The sequence below is a fragment of the Haemaphysalis longicornis genome, unplaced genomic scaffold, assembly GCF_048455015.1.
Source record: "Haemaphysalis longicornis isolate Haplotype H1 unplaced genomic scaffold, Haemaphysalis longicornis Haplotype H1 scaffold_2, whole genome shotgun sequence".
NCBI lineage: Eukaryota > Metazoa > Arthropoda > Arachnida > Ixodida > Ixodidae > Haemaphysalis > Haemaphysalis longicornis.
In genome coordinates this window covers 163356235-163383612 of record NW_027526295.1, presented here as the reverse complement: position 1 = coordinate 163383612, position 27378 = coordinate 163356235, and the positions used below count along the sequence as shown (strand labels likewise).

At 51.1% G+C, this 27378-nt stretch overlaps 1 protein-coding gene across 1 annotated transcript; it reads right to left on the bottom strand.

Annotated features, from left to right (window-relative positions):
* LOC144167481 (luciferin 4-monooxygenase-like) lies at window positions 1–26047 on the bottom strand. The gene is made up of 4 exons (XM_077696736.1): window positions 25767–26047; window positions 24264–24408; window positions 4839–5096; window positions 1–178 (listed from the first exon to the last, which is right to left on the bottom strand). The coding sequence occupies exons 1-4, from the start codon at window positions 26040–26042 to the stop codon at window positions 18–20; spliced, it is 840 nt and encodes a 279-aa protein (XP_077552862.1). The 5' UTR covers window positions 26043–26047; the 3' UTR covers window positions 1–17.
* Window positions 26048–27378: the final 1331 nt, after the last annotated feature.

Below are 27378 nucleotides of genomic sequence, written 5' to 3'. Positions count from 1 at the left end.
ATTCCCGTCTGCCCTTATTATTTCAAGTTTTTGAAGGAGAACTCGGCGCAGTCCATCCGGCGCAAGGTTCCTAGAAGATCTGGAAGCAGGCTTCTTCTCACTTTTCCCATTATGTTGATGGGTAGCTTGTCTGCGAAGTACACCCCTGCGTGCAGTTGCTGGAAAAGGGGCAGCCGCTCTGCGAGATTGGAAATACACCTCGGTAAGTGGAAGCAGTAGGGACCATGGTAATATGTGTTGTCTAGTGGGACTTCTCTTTACCGGGGGAATGCACTAAAAGAGTTACACACCGCCGCAAGTGCTGCTTCAGTGCCCGTTCAGAAAAACAATATCCGAGAACACCTAAGCACTCGTGATGAGTTGTGAATGTGAAGGTATTTATGTCCAATTGGAGGGCGCCGAATGCATCTTCGAGTTAGGCGCCGCGAGTAAGGTTTTTGAATTTTGCTGCAGCCTAAGTTTACGCGTGTCTTGTGGATAAATTGGTGCGGGTTACTCTTTAAATTTTCCACGTAAGCGTGTTGACTTTAGACTGCAACCATTGGAATGGTATTGCTTGGAATTTGGCTGCCGCGCAGAACGGCCTAGCTCGCCGGTCACTGTTGCGCGGCCGGATGACGTCAGCCCTTCTACCAGTGTTTGGTATGGCACGGTAACTGAACTGACATTAATCACCTTATATGGCACCACAGCGAGGGCGTGGAAAGGGCTCCCACCCCGTCAGCCAACCGATGCCCTACCCCTCCCCTCCACCCCCCCCCCCCCCCCCCGTTTCTTTCACTTTCTCACGTCTAAATTTTCGACGAGCATTTGAAGTTTAGAGCTCCCATACCATACCGACAAGATTTTAACGTGCTTCTTTTATGCAGAAATGCATTATAGTCGGGGGTTGTCGTGCGTCCCTTGGCCGGCGTGCGCAGCGCGTCTGATGATGATTGTGGCATGATGCTCCTAGGGATTGGCCAACCAAACAATCCATCACGAGATAGCTTCGCGTTCAACCACCATCGTCATCTTCCCGTAGGGAACCGCTGAAGAAGAAGAAGGAGAAGAAGACGAAGCTGCGAAGAGGAGGGCTGCGTGAGTTTTGGCTACCGTTATCCTCCTCGGCCGGCGCATCTTCCCGATCTGAACCCGGTCGAAGAACGGCTCATCGCGCCTCGACTCCCCTTCATGAGCACCAGGCGGCTGACTCGAGGCAACGGGCAGTTTGGAATCAAGGGACAGGCGGTGAAAGTGCCCATCGACGTATCGAAGGTTGTGCGGTGCCTTCCTCGCATGGTACCCGAGGACGTTGCGTTCGACGTTCACATCAAGCGGAGGCTGATGAGTCCGGCAACGTACAAGCGCGGGTTGGTGAAGCGCGGCAACATCCTGGCTTGGCTCAAGCACCTGGGACACACCCCGCTGTATCGCGCCATCAACGTTCGGGTCGATTGGAGTCGGCTCGATCACTTCGATGACGGCGGCGAACGAGAGGAACCGCAGGAAAACGACGTCGATGATGCTAACGGTGAGTTCGAAACGATTCCCGACGACTTTGACGTGAACGATCCTCTGCAGTTGGCGGTTGCGTTCAACGCGGTCTCGAAGACGCTTCTCTATAACGAAGCGGAAATGACGGGTGTGGGAAGACGCTTCTCTATAACGAAGCGGAAATGACGGGTGTAACCCGGTCGAAGAGCGGCTCATCGCGCCTCGACTCCCCTTCATGAGCATCAGGTGGCTGACTCGAGGCAACGGGCAGTTTGGAATCAAGGGACAGGCGGTGAACGTGCCCATCGACGTATCGAAGGTTGTGCGGTGCCTTCCTCGCATGGTACCCGAGGACGTTGCGTTCGACGTTCACATCAAGCGGAGGCTGATGAGTCCGGCAACGTACAAGCGCGGGTTGGTGAAGCGCGGCAACATCCTGGCTTGGCTCAAGCACCTGGGACACACCCCGCTGTATCGCGCCATCAACGTTCGGGTCGATTGGAGTCGGCTCGATCACTTCGATGACGGCGGCGAACGAGAGGAACCGCAGGAAAACGACGTCGATGATGCTAACGGTGAGTTCGAAACGATTCCCGACGACTTTGACGTGAACGATTCTCTGCAGTTGGCGGTTGCGTTCAACGCGGTCTCGAAGACGCTTCTCTATAACGAAGCGGAAATGACGGGTGTGGGAAGACGCTTCTCTATAACGAAGCGGAAATGACGGGTGTAACCCGGTCGAAGAGCGGCTCATCGCGCCTCGACTCCCCTTCATGAGCATCAGGTGGCTGACTCGAGGCAACGGGCAGTTTGGAATCAAGGGACAGGCGGTGAACGTGCCCATCGACGTATCGAAGGTTGTGCGGTGCCTTCCTCGCATGGTACCCGAGGACGTTGCGTTCGACGTTCACATCAAGCGGGGGCTGATGAGTCCGGCAACGTACAAGCGCGGGTTGGTGAAGCGCGGCAACATCCTGGCTTGGCTCAAGCACCTGGAACACACCCCGCTGTATCGCGCCATCAACGTTCGGGTCGATTGGAGTCGGCTCGATCACTTCGATGACGGCGGCGAACGAGAGGAACCGCAGGAAGACGACGTCGATGATGCTGACGGTGAGTTCAAAACGATTCCCGACGACTTTGACGTGAACGATCCTCTGCAGTTGGCGGTTGCGTTCAACGCGGTCTCGAAGACGCTTCTCTATAACGAAGCGGAAATGACGGGTGTGGGAAGACGCTTCTCTATAACGAAGCGGAAATGACGGGTGTGGGAAAAGAAAAAAATAAATGATTACGCTCACACTTTCGCCTCTCTCTTCGCCATTAATCGCATCACACTCATCGGTGCACCCAATGCATTTCTGCATACTCACAATCCCCCTCGGGGAGGTGCGGGGATTTTTTATAATACAATACCCTCCAAGTTTATGTGGGCGGTACAATCTGGCTGCAAACCGAAATCGGCCACAAAAGCTGCTTGCAGGATGGCAATGGATACCAACTGCTTCCGAAATATAACTCAATGCAATGAAAAACAATTCGTCAACATCACTTTAGTAAATTTGGCCTACCCACTCTACCAATTCCCCAATGTGCGTACCTTCGCCAGCTGTTGCAGATACCTGTTGCAAAAAGCGAGCTATAGCGGCATGTGTGCTGTACTGACAGGACGCGCCTACGCTGTGCACGGTCTCGACGGCAGGCACCGGGCAACCAGACGGCGCAGCTGTTTTTTGACTGTTGGGAGCCCAGCGGTGCCAGACCACGCCCGAAGGAGTTCAAGGAACCTCCCACATGGGCCCCCTTGGCTTCTTGTAGTGGAGCTACAAGCGTTCGTTCCCACCTACTACGCCAGCCGAAGTATGTGCGTGTGTGCGTGCGTGCGTGTGCGCGCGAGCGTGCTTGCCTGTGTGTGGGTGTGAAAGAGATAGAGAGATTTCATTTTCAAACAAGCGGGGAAGGGAGAATCTTTCATCGTCTTCAGACTGGTCACCTGTAGGCAGTAGTAGCGGCGCTTGCCTGGTGGAAAAGGTCACCACAAGGCGAGTGCAAAGCAAAAATGAGAAACGGCAGCCCCCGCCGACAAGCAAAAACAATACGTCCCATGGCGTCACAAGAAGGTTTCAGCCCCCGCCCCCAACCCACCCTTAAGCTCTAGGCTCTGCTAAAACACTGCAAGCTATTACAAATGCCTGAAATGTTACAAATGCCCCCTCTCCCGGTCCAACACCTTCCTATGCGGTTCAGTAATGCGGGTCTCCAAAGGCATTCCTGATGTCCCTGACGCCATTTTTCGCACAGTTCAATCGCTCTCCTTCACATTTCTTCACGTCTGTCAGGCCATGGTGTCAATGTGAATCAAAGCGGGTTTGTCCTAACTTTTTAAACTCGAAACGTCCGGTGAAGCTGGCTTACCCTCATGACCGAGCAGTTGTGCGACAAAGCCAAGTTTTGTAAACTTAGCAGGAAATTTTCTACGAGCACTTCAGACCACTTACGTGCTTTCAATACCAAAGCTCGGTGGCTTCTCCTGGGGAGGTGTGGAGCTGTGAGGGGCGCGCTCTAGTTTTGTTTTATTTCTAATCTTGGCTTCCCCTCGATCACGGGTACTAGTACCGGATCTCTTTTCGCCAATTGTTCCGTGCTGCCGTTCGCATCAAGTGACAATTGTTTACACAGTGACGGTTCATGGACGCCGCCATTTTGTTTTTAATGAATTTGAATCGTTCAACTCTGGTAGGCTTAGCTTGTCCGCTCTGCTGTGCGGCTGCGCGCGATTGACGCCGTTTCGAATGCGAATCAATGATAGCGCGTGTATCAGCATTTCAGGAGCAGAAGTATGTACGAAGATGCCGTTTTGCTGCATCTTCGCAGCGTTGTTTACAAACGACCCGGTCGAAGTTAGCGGCGCGGCCGTAGATGCGGCAATCTCGCCACACTGATAAGCACCCAAATAGCCGCCGTTGCTGACTATTCCTTCTGTGGCGGTAGTCTGATACCTTATCTAAAGGCGTACCTCAAAAGCCGTGCCCCGTGTGACGCCTGCGTTGAGTAGTCTATAAGTCACTTGACAGTTACCACGCGAATCGGGGTTCGATTCCCGTGCGGGCCACTTGTGTTTTTGAGAAGACAATGGGCGCCACGAGGGTTGTTCCAGCCATCCACTGTAGACAACACCGGGTTTTCGCCACATGGGGAATATAAAGTCTCCGCAAAAAATGTACCTCGGTAACAAGAAGACGCAAGGCATTGACAGGGTGTCAAGCATAAGCATTCTCACGCAGAGCGGCGTCATGATGATAGCCCTTTCTGCCCAAAAATATTGCTTACGAAATTTAAGAGCATCGTCAGCTCGTGCTTACCAGCCACAAATGCCTTCAGTTCCTCGGCAAGCAGCTCGTCGGGAGAGTAGCCGTGTGTCAAAACGACTATGGCGGTTGGTGCTTCGCCGAACTCCGGAGAGGATACCCCTAGCACGGATACCTGCTCCACTGCCGGGTGATCGAGTAGATGCCACTCAACCTCGGCCGGATACACTCTCCTCCCGAAGCAGTTGATGACGACGTTGAGGCGGCCGCAAAGGAACAGCCTTCCGTCGTTGTTGTAGTAGCCAATGTCAGCTGGGGGACGAATGGACCATGTGTTTGAATTGCGACCTATTTAAATCATCACTCCAAGAAATGCGGCACCATACTAGACGACATTGCAGCTCAGATTTTGTCAGAGATTTTAAATACACTTAAACATGGATTTAACGAACCTCTATATAACAAATCCCTGGATTTAACGAATTTTGTTTTCAGTTCTCCATTGCCACCACCATTAGAGTCCATGTGTTTGCGATTTGTATGTAACGAAGGGGTGCGATGATTACCCTCAATGTAACGAATTGGCTACGCTGATGAGTCATTGTCTTTTGTACTTTTTCTGAAAAATCATATGGAGAAATGCACTAATTTAGCGAATTTCGCCCGCACAGCAAACCACCGTGCGTTTCCGCGTGTGGGTGCGGGGTCGGTTAGGTGGTAGGCCTGACTGTGGGCGTGTAGTCATGCGTCTCCACTCCTATCTGTGCTGTCGGTTCTTCGGTGACGAGTTTTGCTGCCGGTAAAGTTTTGTTTTTTCAAGACGAGCTCTCAATTTTAAAGGCCCTCTCCGCCAGCGAGACAGAAGAACGACGCCGCCCGGTACGGTATCACAGCTAGCACCCTCTCAGCAATTTTGAGCACGGAAAAGAACACCAGGTTCTAGAAAAGGCGGCCTTTCAGCCTAAGTTTGGTGCTTCAAACGCATTAAAGGGCCGTAAGTGTCAAAAGTCAAAAGTGATACTTAGATTGCGTTTGTGGATACGGGGGTGAGTGACTCCGCGTCTTTGGAGCGCGGTATAGTGCATAAGTTCATGCGAAAGCAGCAGGCGCAAAGCACTCAGTTTTTTTACTGAGAAATAAATCCTTGAAGTTCACCTACACTGATGTCTGGAATTTTTGTTTCGTTTCTGCTTTGTTCACGCAAGCCTTAACCCGAGACCTGCGCGTATAACGCAAACCTGCATGTGGCGAAAAATTGGACATTTTTGCCAACTTTGTTATATCCAGGTTTAACTGTACCGCAAAATTGCGCCGCAATAAGGCCCACGCTCGTTTCCCATAAGCCTTGATAACAAGAGACTAGGTTTTGAAGCGAAGTTTTATTTTCCTCTCTCGCGACGGTCTTTCTAATGGCTGCTGTGCCTCTCACTGAATGCCCCGCTTGTGCCAGGCGGTTCCTCCTTATCGCCCCCCCCCCCTTCCCCCCAATACGTTGGCGAGAAGGAGCATCCTGGGTTTCTCACAAAACCACCAGATGGCGCGCTCGTCTCCGCGAATGCCGCCGCGAAGAGCACTGGCACGCGGAAGCAAAATCGCCCAAGAACGCTCCCGCAGCGTCAAGGACATCCAGGTCCGAAAGCCGTTTCGTGCAGAATAGGTAGGTCTTCGCAAACACCGAAACGTGGCGCAGACGGCGAATGTACAGCCACGAGCAAAAGTTTACGGACCAGGAAAATGGCAATTTTAGGTTATTTCTCTTCCGTTAGCAGCCCGACAAGCTTGCAGACGAGAGGTATAGGCCTACAGTCACTGAAGTAATGAAAAATACCGGACATCGCGGCAGAAAAATAACCCAAAACTGCTGCTTTTGTGGTCCGTAAACTTTTGCTCTTGGGTGTACGTTCCATACGCTGGCTCGAATAGGCGAGTAAAGACAACAACGCGAGGCAGAAATGAAAGACGACGAGCGTCGTGAGAGCTACGCCCTGAGGCGACGAGCGAACGGAAATGCCACACGCATTTGCGACTCAAACCAGTTTTGTCGCGAGGACCACGCGCCCATTTCAAACGGTGCTACATCAACCCCACTGTGACGTTCAGACAACTGACATTATTGACTATGTAAACACCATTGAAAGCTTCGCTTTACGCCGATTCCCGCATGTGTGTGGCATCCGCCGATGTGTGAGTTATAGCAGTCGCCATTACAAACAAATTTCTAACCACTCGTTTCGTGCAGCACGTTTTCTCGCTGCACGTTCTCGCTTTCCGCTGCTCGCTGCTGATATCAGGCCTGGAAGCAAATTACACAAAGGCAAAACCTTCTCGAACTACTAAGCTGGTAGCACGGTTCATACTCTGTACACGGCAACCTTGCTTGGCCCGCAGGTAGACTTAAGCTGATTGAAAGAAAGACATAAGCACATACATGATAATTGCAACGTGCTTATAATAAAAATTGCCCTCGGATTAGTTTTTACGAACAATAATAAAAACGCAAGTTAAAGGGGCCCTGAGATGGATTTCAAAGTGGTTTTGTTTGCGTCAGAAATCTACTCTATAGATATTGTAGAAGCAAGTCCAAAAATAGTAAGCATATTCACTCACGCTAACAAAAGTTATTACCCCGACGTGACAGAACTATCTGTTGGCTCGGCGGCTTGCGATGACGTAGAAGTGCGACCACGCCCGAGGCGAAACACTCATTTCATGGTTGACCACCGGAATGTCCGCGATTTTTGACGGCGGCGGTTCTACCCGCGTTGGTTTACAGCGTCGTCGTTACCAAGGATACTTCATCCAGTAGGTCACACATGGGACGACGACGCCCTTTTTTTTTTTTTTTGAGCTAGCTTCCCAGTCTTTACGGGCTGTGAGCAGGAGGTACTGCGTATACCGTGATTGCGGGAGTCGACTTTGCATGCGCGACAGTTACCGTGAACAGTAACTTACTCTTACCGTCGCTACATAGCGATACAGTGGCTAAAATTTCTAGCGACTGTAATTGCGAGCTGCCTGCGCCGGCGAATTGTACGCTCGCGTCTTCATTTGATTACCGGGAAGTTCCCAGAGAACGGCTACCCCCGAAACATCCCCCATGCCCCTTTACGGGTAAAATATTCAATTTACTGAAAGACCCCTAAGATCGCCCACCCCGTAAAATCGGTGGCTTTAGCGCCGATGAGCGAACAAAAATTAATAAACGCGAATAATCTATGTATTCATGTGTTGATGCGGTCACTTTTAGGGGCGAAGCTCCTTAAGGCGTGGGTCTGTCCATCCTCGACGTATGTATGTAGCCACCTCTAGTTTAGTTCTTGGATTGTTTACTAGATGGCGTGGCTACCTCTAGTTTAGTTCCTGGATTGTTTACTAGATGGCGGTACTTGTATATGATGAAAATATGCGCTTGGATTGTTTACTAGATGGCGTGGCTACCTCTAGTTTAGTTCTTAGATTGTTTACTAGATGGCGGGGAGCGTTGTAATAAAATCCGTTCGCTGTTGGGGCGCGCTCGGAGTCGCCCGATGGATAAGGCTGCAGATGTGCGAGCCCGCGAGGCAGAAGCGCTCGGTGAAGCTGCGCGACGCCGCCGCCAAGATCCTGCCGTACGAGAGCGGGAGGCCGAAGCGTGTCGTCTGGCTGCGCGACGACGCCGCCAAGATCCCAGCGTTCGAGAACGAGAAGCCCAAGCGTCACGGCAACGGCGCGAGGACCCTGCCGTACGCGAAGCGGCACGGCTGCGGCGCGAAGAGGATCTCCAAAACGTCAGAGAACGGGAAGCGGCGAGAAAGCGCGCGTATCGGCAGGCAGACCCCGATGCAGTGAGAGCTCGTGAGGCGTCTGCAAAACGCATCAGGCGAGCTCAGCCCCAAGGTGCCGACGCGCGGTTTAAGCGAGACTTTCTAGACGTTACGTTCGGACACAGATGTAGTGGGCGAACTTTCACTGAAGAGTCACGGTTTTACCGATGATTTCCCCTCAGGAGCTTCGCCCACTCATCATCATTCACCCCGTGGATATGCTGTGAATTTTTTCGTCCTTTTCGCACCTGACCCGAAAGTTCGCCCATATCGTATTTTTCGCTTGATATCACTGCACTTTCGGTGGGCGTTGTTTCGGAACTTTACTGTACAGCAACCGCATTGCGCAAACGCATTACAACTTTTCCCTCCTCCCGTACTCCGCAGAGTAGCATGTCGGCGTTTACATGCCGGCAGACCTCTCTGCTTTGCTCTAATTAAGAGCTCTCTCTCTCTCTCTCTCTCTCTCTCTGGCGTTCTTGCTAAATGATGATCAGGGCCCCGCACGGGGCACCTTGAGTATTCATGGTGACGGTACTGGCGATACCGCGGACCCCGAGCCCCCAAACATAAGCTGGATCCAACCGTGGCGATGTGTTTATAGGTGGAGGGTTAGAAACCACGAACGGTGGCCGTCGGAGCCCAGGTCAAGCTCCGGCGGATGGGCTCTCTGTCTGTTCACCAGGCAGGGAGCTCCGGGACCTCTCAAGCTATTAGGGTAAGGTTTGAGACGAAAGTACCCCCGTCCCCTACTTTTTTCCAATGCCACATGGATAAATCAAAACCCCCCCGCAAACCCGATCGGTCCCTGAAAAGGGGCCGCACCGATGTTACGTACCCACCCCTTCCAACTCTCACTCTCCCGAAACCTGATAACTATCCCCGATTCTTGATTATCGAATCCATTGAAAAAGACAAGCCAGTTGCCTCAATGTCCGTTTTTCTGACTACAAAATTCATAGAAGGAATAATCGGTAAACACTACAAAGCCAAAAAGCAAAGAACTGGAGAGTTGCTGGTAGAAGTCACCACCCAGCAACAGGCCACAAGCCTCCTGAGCCAGACCCGTATTGCCGATCTTGGCATCAAGGTCACGCCCCACCGCAGCCTCAACAGCTCACAGGGCGTGATCTCAGAGTCAGATCTGGCAAACGAGACGGAAGTCGATCTTCTAGAAGGCCTGAGAAATCAGGGTGTGACGGCAGTCAGGCGGATAAACATAAGACGAGACAATAAGGAAATACCTACCAGGCACATAATTCTCACTTTCGACCGTGCAACTCTTCCAGACCATATCAATGCAGGATTCATCCGGTGCTCTGTCCGAGCGTACATCCCGAATCCGCGGCGCTGTTACAAGTGCCAGCGGTTCGGGCATGGTACCAACTCGTGTCGGGGCCAACTAACCTGCGCCAAGTGCGTGCAACAAGGTCATCACTCTGATAATTGTCCCTCTAACCAATTGCTTTGTGTGAATTGCAAAGGACCTCACGGCGCGTATTCGCGAGCCTGCGAGACATTCAAAATTGAAAAGAAAATCATCAACGTCAAAGTCACGGAAAACATCACCTTCCCGGAGGCGCGAAAGAGGTTCGCCTCTTTCCCCCTGGGGAGGTACGCCGACGCAGCTCGCCGGGGGGCGGAGCGGCGTCTAGTTTCGGCGGGGACCCAGTACCGCGAGTCGGACTTGGTCCCGCCCCCGCCCCCCCCCCCCAGGGTTGCCCCAGGCAGCCCAACCAGCCTCTGCACCGCTAGCTCACCCAGCAGCGGCTGTGGTGGCAACAACGTCTGTTGGGGATGCCGCTGCATCCACTGCTTCCTCTCCACCGGCCCAAAGCACATGCAAGGGCACGGAGATGGAGACGGAGGCAGTCGCAGCGACCCCCTCCCCCGCCTCACTGCCTGTGCCACCTGTGGTGCTCCCCACGCCTTCGGCACTGGCAGCGCAGGCAAAGAACACCCGAAAGGGTACCACGCCAAGGGGGCCCAGTCCGCTGGGCACCCCCTTGCCTTCAGATGACGACATGGACGTCGAGCCCTTCCGGCTTCCATCGCAGCGCAAGGAACGGGCTGCGACGTCCAGGTCAGTAGAGAAGGCCAGAAAACCCCTTCCAAGAGTGCAAGCCCCGAAAGACCCTACATAAATAATCACACTCCAGCTCTGAACACATAATAATGGGAAGAGAAAATATGGTTCAATGGAACTGCAGAGGCCTTCTGAATAATCTTGACGACGTGTATGAGATTCTGCATGCCAATCAGCCAAGTGTAATGTGTGTCCAGGAAACACATCTGAATTCCAAAAACACAAATTTCTTGAATAGTTATTTGATTTACAGAAAGGACAGGGATGGCTGCACGCACTCTTCTGGGGGTGTGGCCATAATTGCCCAGAAATCTTTAGCATGCCACCCTGTCACTCTGAACACTGTCGTTGAGGCTGTGGCAATTCGAACAACAATATTTAATAGATTCATAACGGTATGCTCCATATACATTCCTCCTGATGTTTCACTTTTAAGCTCTGACTTCGAGGCGCTGGTTGACCAGCTGCCCGAACCATACATCCTGACAGGCGACCTTAATGCTCACAACACTCTTTGGGGCTCTTCTCGCACGGATGCCCGAGGTCGCCTTATAGAGAAATTCCTTACATCTTCAGGAGCATGCCTTTTCAACAATAAACAGCCTACATACCATAACATAGGACACAACACATACTCATGTCTTGACTTGTCGATTGGCTCCGCAGTTCTCTTTCGTCTTCTCGAGTGGGGTGTGGGCACTGACCCATACGGTAGCGACCACTTCCCCACCTCACTCACATACATAGGTAAAGGCCCATGCAGTCCATCTTCCCATAATAGGTTCAATGAAGCACGAGCTAACTGGAATACATTTACAGAGACATCCAAACTACACCACACATCCATAGGACACCTACACGTCGAAGAAGCTACCCAACTCCTCACGGCGCACATCCTCGACGCCGCCGAAAAGTCCATTCCCCACGCCTCTGGTGCCCCGCGCAACCAGCGGAGGTCGTGGTGGAATGAGGACTGTAGGCGGGCGCGAGAGGCCCAGAACAAGGCGTGGGGTATCCTGCGCAGGTACCCCACGTCGGGAAACCTTTTATTGTTCAAAAGGGCTAAGGCGATGGGAAAACGTGTGCGCCGTGAGGCAAAACGAGAGAGTTGGCGCTCATTCGTAACATCCATAAACTCTTACACTGACTCTCGCAAAGTCTGGACACGAATACGCAAACTAAAAGGACAACAGACACACAGCCTGCCCCTGGTCAGTACAACAGGGGACAAACTGGAAGACCAGGCTAACACACTCGCACAACACTTCCAACACGTGTCCAGTTCAGCACACTACACTAGCACTTTCATGAAACACAAACAATCGGCTGAAAAGAAGTCTTTACGTGATAATGATAAGTCAACCTCCTCTTATAACTCGGAGTTTTCACTTCATGAGCTGAGGACCGCTCTGAGCACTTGTAAACCCTCAGCTCCAGGCCCAGACAACATCACATATGCAATGATACAGCACCTACACTCAGACACTCTTCTAACACTCCTCCACCTATATAACAAGATTTGGCTTTCGGGGCACATTCCTCGCTCTTGGAGGGAGGCCATAGTAGTGACTTTCCTAAAAGAAGGGAAGGACTCTTCCTCTCCTTCCAGTTACCGGCCCATTGCTTTGACAAGCTGCCTGTGCAAGCTCCTCGAGAAGATGATAAACCGTAGGCTCGTGTACTTTCTTGAGTACAATGGTCTTCTCGAGGGCTGCCAGGCAGGCTGCCGTGCGGGGCGATGCACAAATGATCAACTGGTTTCTCTAGAGGCCTACATAAAGGATGCATTCATTCATAAGCAATACTGTATGAAAGTATTTTTTGACATTGAAAAGGCATATGATACAGCATGGCGCTACGGCATTCTTAGAGACCTAAAAGCTTTTGGTGTCTCGGGTAACATGCTGAACACTCTTTGTAGTTACATGTCTTCACGAACATTTCGTGTCAGGGTCGGTTCGGCACTTTCAAATGTTCACGTGCAGGAGAATGGCGTGCCTCAAGGTGGCGTATTGAGCTGCACCTTGTTTATAGCTAAGATGAACTCTCTCCGAAAGGCACTGCCGCCAACCATATCCTGCTTGATGTATGTAGATGACGTTCAAATATCTTTCAAATCATGTAACATATCCATTTATGAACGTCAGGTCCAGCTTGGGGTAAATAAACTTTCTCGCTGGGCAGATGAAAATGGATTTAAACTTAATCCTTCTAAAAGTACCTGCGTTGTATTCTCAAAAAGGTGGGGCATCCTGCCCGATCCCGACGTAAAACTCTTTGGTGACTCGATTCCAGTAAAAAGAGAACACAAGTTTTTGGGTGTGGTGTTTGACGAGAAACTCTCATTCATACCCCACATAAAACGACTTAAACAAAAATGCCTAAAAACAATGAATATTCTAAAAGTCCTGTCTCACCAATCGTACGGTGCAGACAAACAACTCCTGCTTCGACTTTATGCCGCGTTGGTAGGGTCACGGTTGGACTACGGAAGCGTTGTGTATGGGTCAGCCACAAAAACAGCACTTAAAATGCTCGACCCAGTGCTTCACTTAGGGCTTCGCCTGTCTTGTGGGGCGTTCCGTACCAGTCCTGTCCACAGTCTTTATGCAGAGTGCGACAAATGGTGCTTAGCGTACCAGCGAACTTATGTTGACCTCCTATATGCCTCCAAAATCTCATCAATAAATAACCATCCCTTTAAACCGGTTTTTAATGATACGTCCACAACTAAACTCTTTTTAAACCGCCCATCCATTGCTGTTCCTTTCTCGCAGAGAGTGAGGGACGAGATGACTATTCATGACGTCTCCCTCTTAGACACATTCAAATCATCTCACACTGATCTTGTAGCACCATGGCATCTTCGTCCTGTGGCATGTGACTTGTCTTTCGTACAATACAACAAGAACAGGACACCAAGAAGTGGGATTTTGCAGCATTTCATGCATCTGCAGAATAAATACAGGGCTGCAGAGTTTTTCAGCGATGCATCTAAAACGTCCACTGCGGTGTCTTGTGCTGCGCATGGGCCCAATTTTGATGCATGTAAAACAATGAATGTTAATACAAGTATTTTTACAGCAGAGGCATATGGCATATTTCTAGTTGTAAGTCACATAGTTGAACATCATATTCCTACATCCGTCATTTATACAGATTCTTTGAGCGTCGTCCGTGCATTATCATCCGGAAAGTCATCAAAAAACCATGTCATTAATCTTATCTTCAAAACGATTATGGTAGCTTATTCTTCAAACCTTGGGGTGACTGTGTGTTGGGTGCCAGGCCACTCTGGCATTGGCGGTAATGAAGTGGCGGATGAAATGGCCGCCAATGCTGCACTCCGAAACACAGTCGACATGGCAACACTACCTTACACAGACCTCAAGCCACACATTAGACAACAACTCCGTAAAACTTGGCAAGCAGACTGGAGCGAACAGACAGACAACAAACTACACGTAATAAAACCACACTTGGGACAATACATTACTGACTCACACAACAGGCACATTGAAGTTACCTTAGCTAGGTTACGGATAGGCCATACGCATGTAACGCACCTCGCACCTGCTCACGGGATCTCCAAGACCCCTGTGTAGCAGGTGTGGGGAGGGCCTATCCGTAGTCCACATACTCATACAATGCAAGGCACTTGACACAACACGACACAAACACTTCAGAGAACTCTACAGACAACATATTCCCCTACACCCATCTCTGTTTCTAGGTGACGATGCCATGGTTTCTGTGAAACGCGTTTTTAAATATTTGTCAGATGTTAAGTTTTTAAACCTCATTTCCTATCATGCGTAATCACATCTGGCCCTATACACCAGCCATCACCATTATCTTTATTGATCTTACTATGTCCAGTTTACACATTTTATACATAGCTTTTGTGGTAATCACTTGTTTTCATTAAATAACTTCTCTGGCGCTCTTTGCCCTCGTCGGCCTTGCGCCATTAAACACCAACCATCATCATCAAATGATGATCAGGGGTACGACAATTGACAATTTTTTCTTTCCAGAAGAGCGCGCAAAATCTCCGCCCCTGTACTCCAACCTCCCACGCTTCCAATGGTTCAAATCCGTTTATGAACTAGCAAAGCTCTTTCACGCTTTTAAAATCGTGTTGGGCAAGGTACCGTATTTATTCGAATATAAGGCGGTCACGATTATAAGGCGAGGGAGGAGTTGAGGGACCCAAGAAAAAGAAAAAAGTTTGCACACTAATATAAGGCGAAATAACAAAAGAAAAAAGGGAACTAAATTCCTTACTTTTCAGCAAAGCAGACACCAACTATTCATGAACTATCTGCACACAACGGGTTTTATTCGAAGCAAGACGAAAGCGCAACTTAGAAACTGTTTTCAGGGGTGGTGGTATCCGAATCCTCCTTGTCACTTGCGCACTCAGAGGTCACTTGCGCACCCTCGGCACCATCAAGAGCATTTGAAATGCAGCACTTGCGGAACGATGCCGCAACGTGGGCTTCGGGGATCGCTGCCCAAGCGTCGACCACCCACTGGGCGAGCATAGACTGGGACGCCCGCTTCAGACGTCCCGACGGCGTCAGGGCCACAGTGTCAGACGCCATCAATTCGTTGTACAGCCGTCTGACGTGTGCCTTAAAGGGCTTGTTAAGGCAAACGTCAAATGGCTGTAGTTGACTCGTCATGCCCCCCGGATAGACAACCAGCTCCGTCTGGTTGTCCATGAGCTTCTTCTTCAAACCTTCCGTGAGGTGCCCGCGGAAGGCGTCGAGCACCAGCATTGACCTCCGGGCGAGAAGTGCCCCTGGTCTCCGGCACCACACCGTCTTTATCCAGTCAAGAAAAAGCTCTTCCATCATCCACCCTTTCTCCTGGCAACAAATGTGACGTTCTGCGGGAACACCTCGTTCTTTGGCATAGTCTTTCTGTTCAGGATGATAAAGGGGGGCAACTTCCGCCCATCGACCGTGCAGGATAACATCACAGTTATCCGAGCCTTCTCGTTGCCAGTAGTGCGCAGGCTCACTTGGCGATCACCTTTTTGGTGAATGGTCTGGGCCGACGGCATGTAGAAAAAAAATCGGAGTGTCGTCGGCATTGCCAATCTGCCCAAGTAGGAAGTCGTGGTCGCGCCGCAGGCCGATAACATATCTTTGAAAGGAAATTAGTTTTTCTTCATACTCTCCTGGCAACTTCTGCATCACGGAGGTCCGCCTTCGCAACGAAAGCCCGGCCCTCTTCATGTACTTCTGCACCCAGCCCCGGCTGGCTTTGAACTTGAGAGCGGGAAGGCCATGCTCTCTCACGATTTCGCGCGCCTTCATCTGCACGATGTCGGTAGTAACGGCCAAACCGCGGCCTCTTCTCTCTTTGACGAAGTCCGTCAGCACTTTTTCCACTTCGGGAAACGCTCCCCTTAGGTGGGCCACGGAAAGCCTTCCTCGTCGCGGCGCATGATAAGAGCGACGTCTCCTGTTTGCGCCAACGACGCACTTTGTTCTCAAGAACGTCGAACTTTCGACCCTCCGCGCAGTTTACAGTGACTTCCGCCTCTGCTATGACTTTCCTCTTGAAGGCTGCATCGTAGTGGCAACGACGACTCGCCATTGCGCTGGTCGCGTAAAACAAGCACATAGAAAGAAAATCTTGGAGCAGGGACGCCGAGAGCTCTAACTAAAAATGCAAAATGGCGTCCCGACTTGTTTACAAGCTTTGCGGCTACTACTGGCTTGGAACGGCTACTGCTGGCTCAGCTCGTTGACATGGTCGAAGGCGTCTGCTGCCATGGCCTCTGCTGTATCGCGAACTATTCAATACCCTTGCAGTTGCCGAAACTCGGTAATTACTATCTGCAACCTGCGTTCGTGTAAAATTTTATGCGTTTTATTCTGAAATCTTTTAAATGCAGAGCATATCTTGAACTCACGATGTCACCCGTTCTAGGCGTCCGTAGTAGTCCGCATCGCTCGCAGGTGCGCCCTCTCGGCGCGATCGTGGCGTGATAAAGGCGGGTGTCGGCGAGGCTGGAACGCACTCATCGCCGCGCTCTCTCGTCAGCAGTTGCCACAAGTGCAACAACATTAACGTAACGCAAACTACTTAACGCCGTGCGCCCCCGGAAATGCTCTGCATTTGATCGTGCCCCTCGCGAGGGAGATGTTTCTTCCATCAGGAAAACGGCTACCGCTGGCGGGAATCGAACCCGCGTCCTCGGGAACAGCATTTCTTCCACCGTCGTCTTCTCATCATTCACTCAGTTAGGACGGTGACGCTGCTGAGCCCAGAAACGGCCGCCAAAGGGCTGCGCCCTAAAATTTTTGTTACATTTTCAACAGTGTCGTCGGGCTCTTTTGGATGCTTGGAAATAATTGGGAGGTGGAAACCAAAACTGTGACACCAGAATCGACATATTGAGATACTGAGCTGCGAATATAAGGCGGGGTATGACTTTGAGACCGCACATTTTGGAAAAATACCTCGTCTTATATTCAGGTAACTTCGAAAATATTACAATTTATTTTACTCATTTTATGGCGAAATATCTAGCGTAGGCGTGAATTCTGGTTAATGCATTACTTGGTGCTAATTGTTCCCACTAGATGGCGGCGTCGACGTCGCTTCTTGGGCTTCATAGATGCTGATTCCACCAATGTCGCACCAGCTGCAGATGAAGGAGTCATGGGTATTTGTTAACCCCGCATGACGTTGATTTAGAAGCATCGCAACTCCGCTGGGCGTTCTCCAGCATAACAGTCGACCGTGTCTTGGCTCGACTCAGCTTTCGTGCGGCCACAGGACCAGCGCGACTCTTAAAGTGCTTCGGGCCAGCGACACGAGAACAGCTGGCGGTGCTGTTACCGGCATTCTGGAGGGTGAACCCATTCCTGAAGAGTGGCATCAAGGTCGGCTGACGCTTATACCAAAGCAAGGTGGTCAAGCCGATATCCTGGAAGACTGTCGACCCCTCACAGTTACCAGCGCCATGTACCGCATCTTCATGGGCGCCCTCAAGGACTGGCTGAGCGGGTGGGCCGAGTCCGAACGGCTCCTGACCGAACTTCAGAACGGGTTTCGTCCAGCCGTCGTCTAGACGATAACCTGTTCATACTAACACAGTGTGCCGAAATCGCGATCAGGGAGCAGCGCTCTTTAATGTGCTGCTTTTTGGACGTGGAAAAAGCGTACGACACTGTCCCCCATGCCCCCTTTTCCAGAAACTCAGTCGTCTCTGGCTTCCGGAAACGCTGCTGCGGACAGTCCAACGAGTTTACGAGGGCAACACCGCCTGAGCGCACTTTGGTTAGAATCAGTCAGACCAAATCCCTGTAACTAGGGGCCTCCGTCAAGGGTGTCCGCTCTCTCCGCTTTTGTATATCTTGTATGTCACAAGTATTGAGCGGAAACTACTCCAATGTGGTCTCGGTTTTCGGCTCACGTACAGCACCACTGGGGCGGACGAGCAATACCGCCTGTCAGGGCTTGCATTTGCCGATGATCTGGTACTTATAGCGGAGTGCTCGCAGGAATTGCAGACCCTGCTGGACATCTGCTTCGCTGAGGTAACACAGCTTGGACTCCGGTTCAGCGACAAGACGTCTGTGGTTCTTACCTTCGCGGGAACCATCGGAGACGCAGCAGTTACCCTCGGCGGGGAAGAAATAAGCATGTGTTCGTCTTATAAGTACCTGGGCGTAGTGCTTTCTGCCGGTGCTTCCATGTACTCACACCACGAGGCAAAGGTGCGCCAGTCTGCCGTTCGTGGCCAGTGCATTCTTCGCCGCCGAAGCTTGTGGGGCTGCAACCGTTTCCTCATGGTGCGTGACCTGTGGAAGTTGGTGCACGTGCCGGCTCTCACGTTCGTGAATGCTGTGGTGAGCCTCTCAACGTCCACTCCGCAATGGCTCGAGAGACAGCAGCGAGCAGTGTGACGCACCGCTGCAGGATGTCATCGGTATGTGGCCAATGAAGCGGTACAGGAAGACCTCGGCTGGTCGTCCTTTGAAGCACGTGAGGCAGCTAGTAAGCTGTCGTACCGCGGTCGCCTCCAGTTCATGCATCGCGAGCGCTGGGCGCGACGCGTGTTCGAGTATCTGGCAGCGACTTGCGCCCGCACAAATTGGGCGCGCCGTATGTACTTCTTGGAGAAGTACGGCTTCTTCCGCGAGCCTGTTTCTGTGGACACGCCCGCAGCCTGGACACGTGACACGCGCCGTCGAGTGCGCGAGGAAGAGGAGGCGATGTGGCAGCGGGCTGTGCGGGAAAAGCCCACTCTGGTGGTTTACGCGCAGCACAAGACCTCGATCGGTGGCTGCCAGCTGTACGACAACATCTTGGGGAGCGCGCTGCTCTTGGAGGCTCGTGCGGGAGCCCTCCGTACTCTCGTGCGCCAGAAAACGTTCGATTACCAGGTGGCCAGTGTGGTGTGCCGTGCTTGTGGGGAGGGTGACGAGTCCATCGTACACTTGATTTTAAGCTGTTCAGGTCTCGGACACTGTGACAATGTCAGCGAAAATGGTCCGCTTCTGACCGTGCGGGAAGCTCTCAGCTTCGGGGACGCCGACAGTGTGGTGGACGTGCGCGCTGTAGCGCGTACAAAGCGCCGCCTGGAACGCTGGGGTGTGACGGCAGCCCAGGGACGTTAATTGTACATTCTCAGACTCTTCATTCCTTTATGCTCGCTTTTAGATGCGACGCTGAGAGGAGCATCTCTTGCCGGCGGCCCTGTCCTGCGCCCGTCGTCGTCGTCGTCCGCGTCCGCACAGCTGCGTCTCTCCTCCGCTCACCCCCTCTCCTCTCGCCGTGATAGCGCGCTCTCTCCCCCAACATCTGTGGTGCGCGCAGTGCGGCGCTCTCTCTCACTCCACCGGTGGGCGGCGCTGCGCGCGGCGCAAGCACGCTGTGCGCATGTGCAGCGCCCTCTCTCTCCGCGGTCTCCTCTCCTTCGGGCGCGCTGCGCATTAAGCGGAGTGCCGCGCTCAGGCCGCGCTCTCAGTCGACGGTCGTCCGCGCTACGCTTGCTCTCTCTCTCTCTCTCTCTCTCTCTCTCTCTCTCTCGCTATCTCTCTCTCTGTCGCATTGCCCGACGATTGCTCACGCAATTCGAATAATCGACCCAACGGAAACGCACAATGGAACCCCCTTCAGCGTCGCATCACACCAGGGTTCCCGCGAGGGGAGGTGGGCGTAATTTCTTTTGTTTATTTTTGTTTGTTTGTTTCTCATATGTGCGTGAGTGTTGTCAAGTGTCCTATTTTGGTGTGCCATGTTTTTTGTCTCGTTCGCGCCACGTTGTTGTCGTTATGTTTCTCATGCATTTATATTTCCGTTTGCCCTGGCTAGTGTGTGCGCGGCACACCCACCTGATTCAAAGGGTACAGCCCAAATATCATCATCATTCTTTTCAGCTCTAGAGCAGAAGTATACGACTCTTTTAAAAGAAAAGTATTGTATTGTGAAAGTTTAATCTAAAACGTCCAAGATTCAAGCTATTGCAAGCGTAAGCGAGGAGTCCTGGGCAACAAACTTTTGTGTCATTTGCTTTGAGACGAATTCGCCAGATGTCGCTAAGTTTGTGGCCGGTAAGCCAGAATGCAGAAATCGCAGAGTGCAGTCCTTCTGTTCCTAACGGCAGACGGCTATTCTTGTTTCCGTTAACACGATAAACTGTAATGCGCGCTAACCCCACTAGGCAACACGGTTCATTCAGAAGGCCGGGCGCACCAAAGCACACTTTCCTGCGATCATGACTTGATGGGAAGCAATGAAATGAAACTCTTTGGCAGGAGTTTTCGTTACGGGATGCGGATGCTCTTCACCTTGTAGCGAACGGCGCAGAGACAATCAGCCGCGACAGAGTTTGGGCTTGAACCGATTTATTCAGCCAGCGTGAGCGCACATGAGCGTGCGCCTCGTGATCACGAGCAGTGCCCGTCGTCGCCAAAGTGCTGCGTGAGGAGCTCCCGCATTCGACGTCCGTACGGAGCTCCCTTGGCGCGCCGTTCGTTACAACCTCATAACTGAAGCAACGTCGAGACTACGTTCCAAACACAGAGGAGTGTGCAAAGAATCCTTTCGGATACAGCAGCCAAGAAAACAAATGAAACATGAAAATCATACCAGATACTATGACAAATATTTCTAGGGACCATACAGAAATGGAGCGCTAAGCGCTCGCATCGCCCACGTCGTTGCTCCTTCGCTCACTGTATCCTTCCGCCAAGAACAGGTGAGCGTCGAGTCGGGTGTGTAATGGTTTTACACTTCGGTATAACACAAATATCTGGTACAGCATAAACGGAAACGGACACGAAACACTTTCCGTAGCTCTCTGATGGTTTTACGCTCGTAAAAAATTGCTTAAATTATAGTATATTCTAGGCACTATACTTAAATCAAGGGCGCACTAGCACGTCACAGATTAGTTCAAGAAATAGCCGTTGTGTTCCGATACCATCGACCCCCACAAAAACCCCATCTCAGGGGGGCTTTAAAAACAGCGTAGAAGAGAGGTGAGTGACAATCAAACCAAAAACAGAATGCAAAAAAAGAAAGATTCTTTTTCGGGCTGTCGCAAACGGCGCCGAAAGCAAGCGAAACAAAACAACGAAACTCGCGCTAAAAGAACTGCGTTCGGCTGGCTTAAACCACATTAGCACAGGGAGGGGCCCCTCCAACCGGTCGCCTCGAAAAAAAAGCCCGGCGAAGACCACTCAACTATGAATGCTACGCAGTCTATGGCGCTTCCCCAATGACGCTAGGACACTTCGGCCCAAAGTTTTGTTGTTTTTGCACCCTTTAGTAATGCACCAGCGAACATTGGCTGCGCGTGATACAAACCAAGAGCCGCGTTCGGGGTTCCCGTAGAGAGAGAGAGAGAGAGAGAACAAAGCTTTATTTTAAAAAGAAAACCGGGTTAGCGAGGGGGTTGGCGGAGGATCAGAGGTCCGCCGCGACTGCCAGAGCTCGGCAGGTGACCAGCACTTGGCTGGACTCCTCGGAGCTGCCCAGGGCCTGCTCCCAGTTGGATGAGGAGGGGAGTTGGCAATATGGGTCAGCAGGACATTCGCAAAGATAGTGATACAGAGTATCCAGCTGACCGCACTTGGGGCAGTGGGGTGTGTGGAATTGATGTGGATGTGTATGTATTAGTTGAGTACGATGAGGGAACATGTGCGTTTGTAGTATCCGCCACATGTGGGCAGCCTCGGGGGATAGGTGTGGATGGGGGGGGGTAGAGAGAGAGAGAGAGAGAGAGAGAGAGAGAGAGAGAGAGAGAGAGAGAGAGAGAGAGAGAGAGAGAGAGAGAGAGAGTACGGCGGGGGAGGCGGTAATGAAGGGTAATTTCCCTGAAACTGAGGAGAGACTCGGAGGTCTCGGTCTCGGGAGGCCCGTGTATAGGTGTACGAGAAACAGCGTCCCGGGAAGTAAGAGCTCGAGCGTGTGCATTCGCTTCCTCGTTAGCACATATGCCGGTGTGGGCCGGGTCCACACCAGTTGCACGGGGTCGGTCGGGGGCTTTGGAGAAGAATTTTGAGGGCTACGGGGGATATAAAGCCTTTGGAGAAGTGCCGGATGGCCTGCTGCGAGTCTGATGGGACGGTGATTGGGGTGGGGTTCTGGGAGAGCGCAAGGGCAATGGCCGCTTCCTTCGCCGTAGTTGCACATGAGGTGGAGATGGTGGCAGTGTGTGTCGGGACATTCATGTCAGGTCCGGTAACCGCGAGGGCATAGGCCGGTTTATGTGGGTATTTGGCTGCATCTACGTACATGGTGTGTTTGTCAGGGGGGTGGAGTTTTGCATGATGACTTGCAGGAGCTGCTCGGCGGTTGGCATGGAATATGGGGGGCATGTGACGGGGAAGCGGTTTGATGCGGATGAGAGCTCGGATGTTGCGAGGAATAGGTTGGGGGGTAGTAGATGTTGTCAGGGGTGTATGACCTGTGATTTGGAGTATGTAATGGCCCGTGGGTGTGGTGGAGAGTCTGGCGAGTTGGGCTGTACGGTGGGCCTCAAGGATTTCAGGGATGGTGTTATGGATGCCTAGTGACATAAAAGGCGATTGGAAAGAGCCCCGCGAGGAGGGAGCAAGGCCGCGCGATATGCTTTGCGGAGCATGACATCCAGGGCGTTTGTTTGAGTGTTTGTGATATGCATGTAGGGAAGGTGGTAGAGTATGCGGCTGATCATAACGCTGTGTAATAAACGTAGTCGGTCCAGTTCTGTTAAGCCATGATGGCGGTTGGCGACCCGTTTAATGTGGTGGATAGTTTGGGCTGTGTATTTCTTAATGTACTTGAATGTGGGGAGTGTAGATCTGTTGTGTGTGATAGTAAGCCCCAAGATTCTTAGCTCGTGAGTGTGAGGGCTGGGGTTTTTATTCGCAAATAGTCGTATTGACGGTTGGGGGGAGGGCGGGTTTTGGGAGGTGTCATGATAAGTATGGCAGATTTGGTGGGCGAGCATGTTAGGCCAAGAGGGGTGACGTGTGTGAGGACGTGGTCAAGCCCAGTTTGTAAGGTGTCTTTTATCTGGTTATCACTGCCACGTGTCACCCATAGGGTGATATTATCTGCGTAAATGGTGCTACGAAGTGCAGGGATGTTGAGGAGTTGGTGAGCGAGTGGAATGAGAGTAATATTAAAAAGTAGTGGTGAGAGAACTGCCCCTTGGGGAGACCCGCGATTAGGCATTTGGAAAGGCATGGATTATATGGGGCCTCCCGTAGAGTGCGCGATGATTAAATTGGATGCTTTCCATTGCGTACATTCTACATGTGGCCTTAAGCGGGACATTAGAATTAAAGAGGGCGCCCGTGCACTCTCACAGATAGTTAACCAGCGAAGCGGGAACGTGGGGCCGGTGTTTGCACGTCGGTTTCAGTCCCTCCACTGCACCGTTCCCACTTACCAGTGTCGGTAGGTGCGGCAGTGCTATAACAACATCGTCTATAATCCCTACCAATCTATCTCCCTTTACTTCTAAGTCGTCTCCAACCTGGTCTTTTCCGCGCATGCGCATCTGGTAGAGCCGGGAATTTTCTGCGTGCACGGGACCGCCCGACTTCTTTCGTCCGGCCCTGTAAAGCTTCGCCTTAATAATTAGTTTTAAACTTGATGTGGCACAGTTACCCACTCCCGTTTCTGTGATATCCGCGGCTTCGCGTAACCTTCGGCAGCGGCTGCGATTACACTACAGGCGGAGGAACCAGGTCACGCAGTGTTATTCGGCATGGATAAACATAGGACGCTGAGCTTACGCCACAGCTATGGCATCAAAGCGCAGCTAGCTTGTATTCATATATCCTGAAAAGTGTGATGTTTTATTCCCAGAAGTTACACCTGCGCTAGCATGCGCGAAACAGTAAGTAGTAGGTGGCTGGAAACTCATTTAGACCACCCGAGGATCTTTCACGGGGGCCGATAATTATAGGGCATCATACTCAACCCACAGAACCGACTATTGAAATGCTATTTGGCTAATTTACCCACATGCGCGAAAAAATCACCGAAGAAAGGCTAATTCCCTGTCTTGCAACGGTTCATTTGTACGATCTTGTGTTTCCACAGCCCTGCGTGATCTTGACGTACCAGTATGAATCCAGCCCTTGTCATCGATGAAGGCCGCTGTGGCCTCTGGGTTGCCGATGTAGCCGGAACTCCTGTAGGGCGTGTCGAAAAGAACCTCCCCGCGCTCCATCGGGCCCAGAACGTTGCCGCTGACCGGGTCGATTATCTGCAAGTTGAGCATATAAGTTGCGCAGGGGAGAAGGTGAAGTGTCAAGCGTGAAAGCGTTGGATCGGCGACAAGTCTCAGCAGACGTGGATGAGGTTAGTGTGCTCCTAAACACCAATTTCTTTGCTTGCGCCGCGAAGCTCGTTTCCACCCCTTAAAGTGCAGTGGTTTAACACTCTGCCAAAAATCTGCTCTAACGCTACAGTGATGTACCGGAATCATTTGCAGCATATTTTGGTAATTATGTTTGCTGCCTGTCCTAGGCTTGAGGATTATTTAGAGCTCCATCGGGGGGAATCACGTTATTTTAATAACGATGTACGCTAATGCAAACAATTTACTTTTACATAATGGACACCACGAGACAATACGAAAACTAGCAGCTGCTTGATCGCAAATTGAACGTTTGACTACAGGATATCGGAGCAGAGAAAGAGAAAGAGAGAGAGAGAGATGACTGTATTTGATGCGCGAGATGGGTTTTGATGGGAAAACGACTTCAATGATCCCCTTCCTTTATGTGTCGACAATATTGCATGTATCCTTGCGGCGGCTTCGGCCATCCGGACTGCTGGGAGTTGTGGCCCGGCATTGGAAGTTCAGTTCTTACTGAGGCGACGTTTTCCCCGCAGCATATAATAATTACTGGGATCGGCAGGGTTGTTGTCTCATTACATGGTCCTAGGACTTAATAAAAGCTGCATCTTTCTGTGTAATGGGGATCAAATAAACGTTCACACTAGTATATCCGCGAGTCACACGAATCGTGAAGGCCTCGAAAAGTTTACGTCTTTTTGGTTCCTAAACATCTAATCACGAAGGTTTTCCCAAACAGTGGGAGGAAAGCGTAGGCTGCTTTTGAAAATGTCGTCAGCTCGTCAGGGTGACTTATCGGCTTGTAATTATTTAGCCAGGTGTTCGTAAACCTGCAGATATTCGGTTATTCCGTGCGGTACCTTCTGCGTGATAATGGCACGCCCTATACCGCACCTTTATCGCACTGGGCAAACAGCCTGTGTGGCTTAAGGAATGACCGCGTCTTGATGCGCAAGCGGGTGAGCGCAAGCTAATGAAGATTGTCAGCAGCATTACATAGCCGTGGAGATTGTTCCTGCTCTACGGAAAGACGTAGCACGTGCACTGTCAGGAAAAAAGAACAACAGACATCGTTAGGTGCCCTATTGCGCGTTCAACGTGCATACACTCGTGGCGCCGAAGCCGGTCATTTCAATTTTTCCCATTTTATTGCAATGCTGCAATTTTGCAAAAGAAAAAAAAAGGGGTTACACCTCGCATGTCTCACTAACGCAATGTAGGCCCTTCCATGGTTTCCTTTTTTTTCTGAACTACAGCATTACCTTCATTCTTGTTCCCAGAACTGGAAAGCCGGCGTCCAATCCGTAGACATCTCCGGGTGGAGGAAAGGTGAGCGGGCCTCCAACCTCGCTCATGCCGTAGACGCTGCGGAGCTCCACCAGCTGAAACGTGCTTCTGAGTTCTCGCACCAGGGCGGGAGGCATTGACGATCCGCTGACAATCAACTTCCTCAGACACTTCCGCAGAGGGCTGTCGGCGAATTCCGACGTTTTCATTGCGTTCAGCGTGCATCTCAGCTGCCATGGAGAGCTGAGCATTTTCACAGCCTAGAAAAGGTGGGGGAAGTGGAACTTCGTTTTTTTTTTTTTTTTTTCGAGGATCGCAGTCTTCTAGCGCGCAGTCCGCGAACGTGAGGGTCAGAGGTATAATAATCTAGATGTGTTCGTTTACTAACCATGAAGGCGCTAATAGGACTGAACATGTCGGAGACTATGATATATGAGAGTGCCATCATTTTGGCTTCTAAGCATGTCATTTTCAACAACAGACGCCCCTTCAGCCAACGTACAATATCCCACAGTGTCGTCACAAACAAAGTTCTTCTATTCTTTAATGCTTTCAACCCCCAAGTGTCAGATCTATACATGGAAGCATGTACACAAAGCAGGCGGACACATTGCGACTCGCCACCCATGCGGGAGAAATACGTGGCTTCAGAAAAGGTCGCAGTGCTAGAAATTGGAATATTTTGTCTGGTCCAACAAACCCTGCAGACACCGCAACAAAGTGCGGTTCTTAAGATTAGAAATACACCATAAAAAAGTGTACGTTCTTAATCCAACTCCTGGCTTTTCTACCAACTTCACTTGAAGGCATGGCACACCGTGTACCAGCTCTTAGTCCTACAAAAAAAGATAGACTGTTCCGTGAATCTAGAAGGCATGGCACACCGTCAGAATAACGATGCCACAAAACAGTTGTATTCGTATTAACACCAGAAAAATATTGGCGCGGGCAAAAATCTGTCGGACTCCTTGGCGTCTGGATATGCCTCAACCACAAAAAACTGATAAACCAGCGGGGCTGATTATGAACGCCATGCAATTGGGCCTAAATGTGTAGGCCACCTTAGACTTCTGTATTAAGCTTGTACAGTACAAAGTAAAACGCCGCGGAACCCTCCTCTCGATTTTGAAGGTTTTTAGTCAAGATGCAACGTACTTAAAATACATTAAATAAGCATATGCAGTTTCAATATTTATTGTAGTGCTTTGAGCCTTGGTCCTCGCAAATGAGGTAGCGAACACGAGCTACCCTGATGTGCTGCTAATATTGCTCGTTTCTGGACACAGCTTGGCGGTATATAAAGGTGCCACACCCTCAAGGTATTATTAGAATGCCTTGGCAGCCCACTCAGGCATCTAAACGGGCACGTTCGAACTCAAAAACTACTGCCACACACCATGGAGGTGTAGCAGACGACAACAGCGTGAGCCCCAAAGTTGACGTCAGGAGCCAGCGGCCGCCATTGGGTCATTGCACTGCCAATAGGTAAGTTCGTCATCCCGAGAAGTTTGTCCATGCCGTCAGATCTCGTTGAACACATAACGAACGAACTTGGATTTGCATATATGAGAAAAGAACGCCAGCGTA

What these genes read in the sequence shown, in the direction of transcription:
- LOC144167481 (XM_077696736.1), bottom strand. Translation starts at nt 26,042, where the DNA reads ATGCTCAGCTCTCCATGGCAGCTGAGATGCACGCTGAACGCAATGAAA. An exon ending in CAAGGGCTGGATTCATACTG is followed by an intron (nt 5,097 to 24,263) that starts GTACGTCAAGAT and finishes TTCGTCCCCCAG; the next exon opens with CTGACATTGGCTACTACAAC. An exon ending in ACTGAAGGCATTTGTGGCTG is followed by an intron (nt 179 to 4,838) that starts GTAAGCACGAGC and finishes CCAATCTCGCAG; the next exon opens with AGCGGCTGCCCCTTTTCCAG.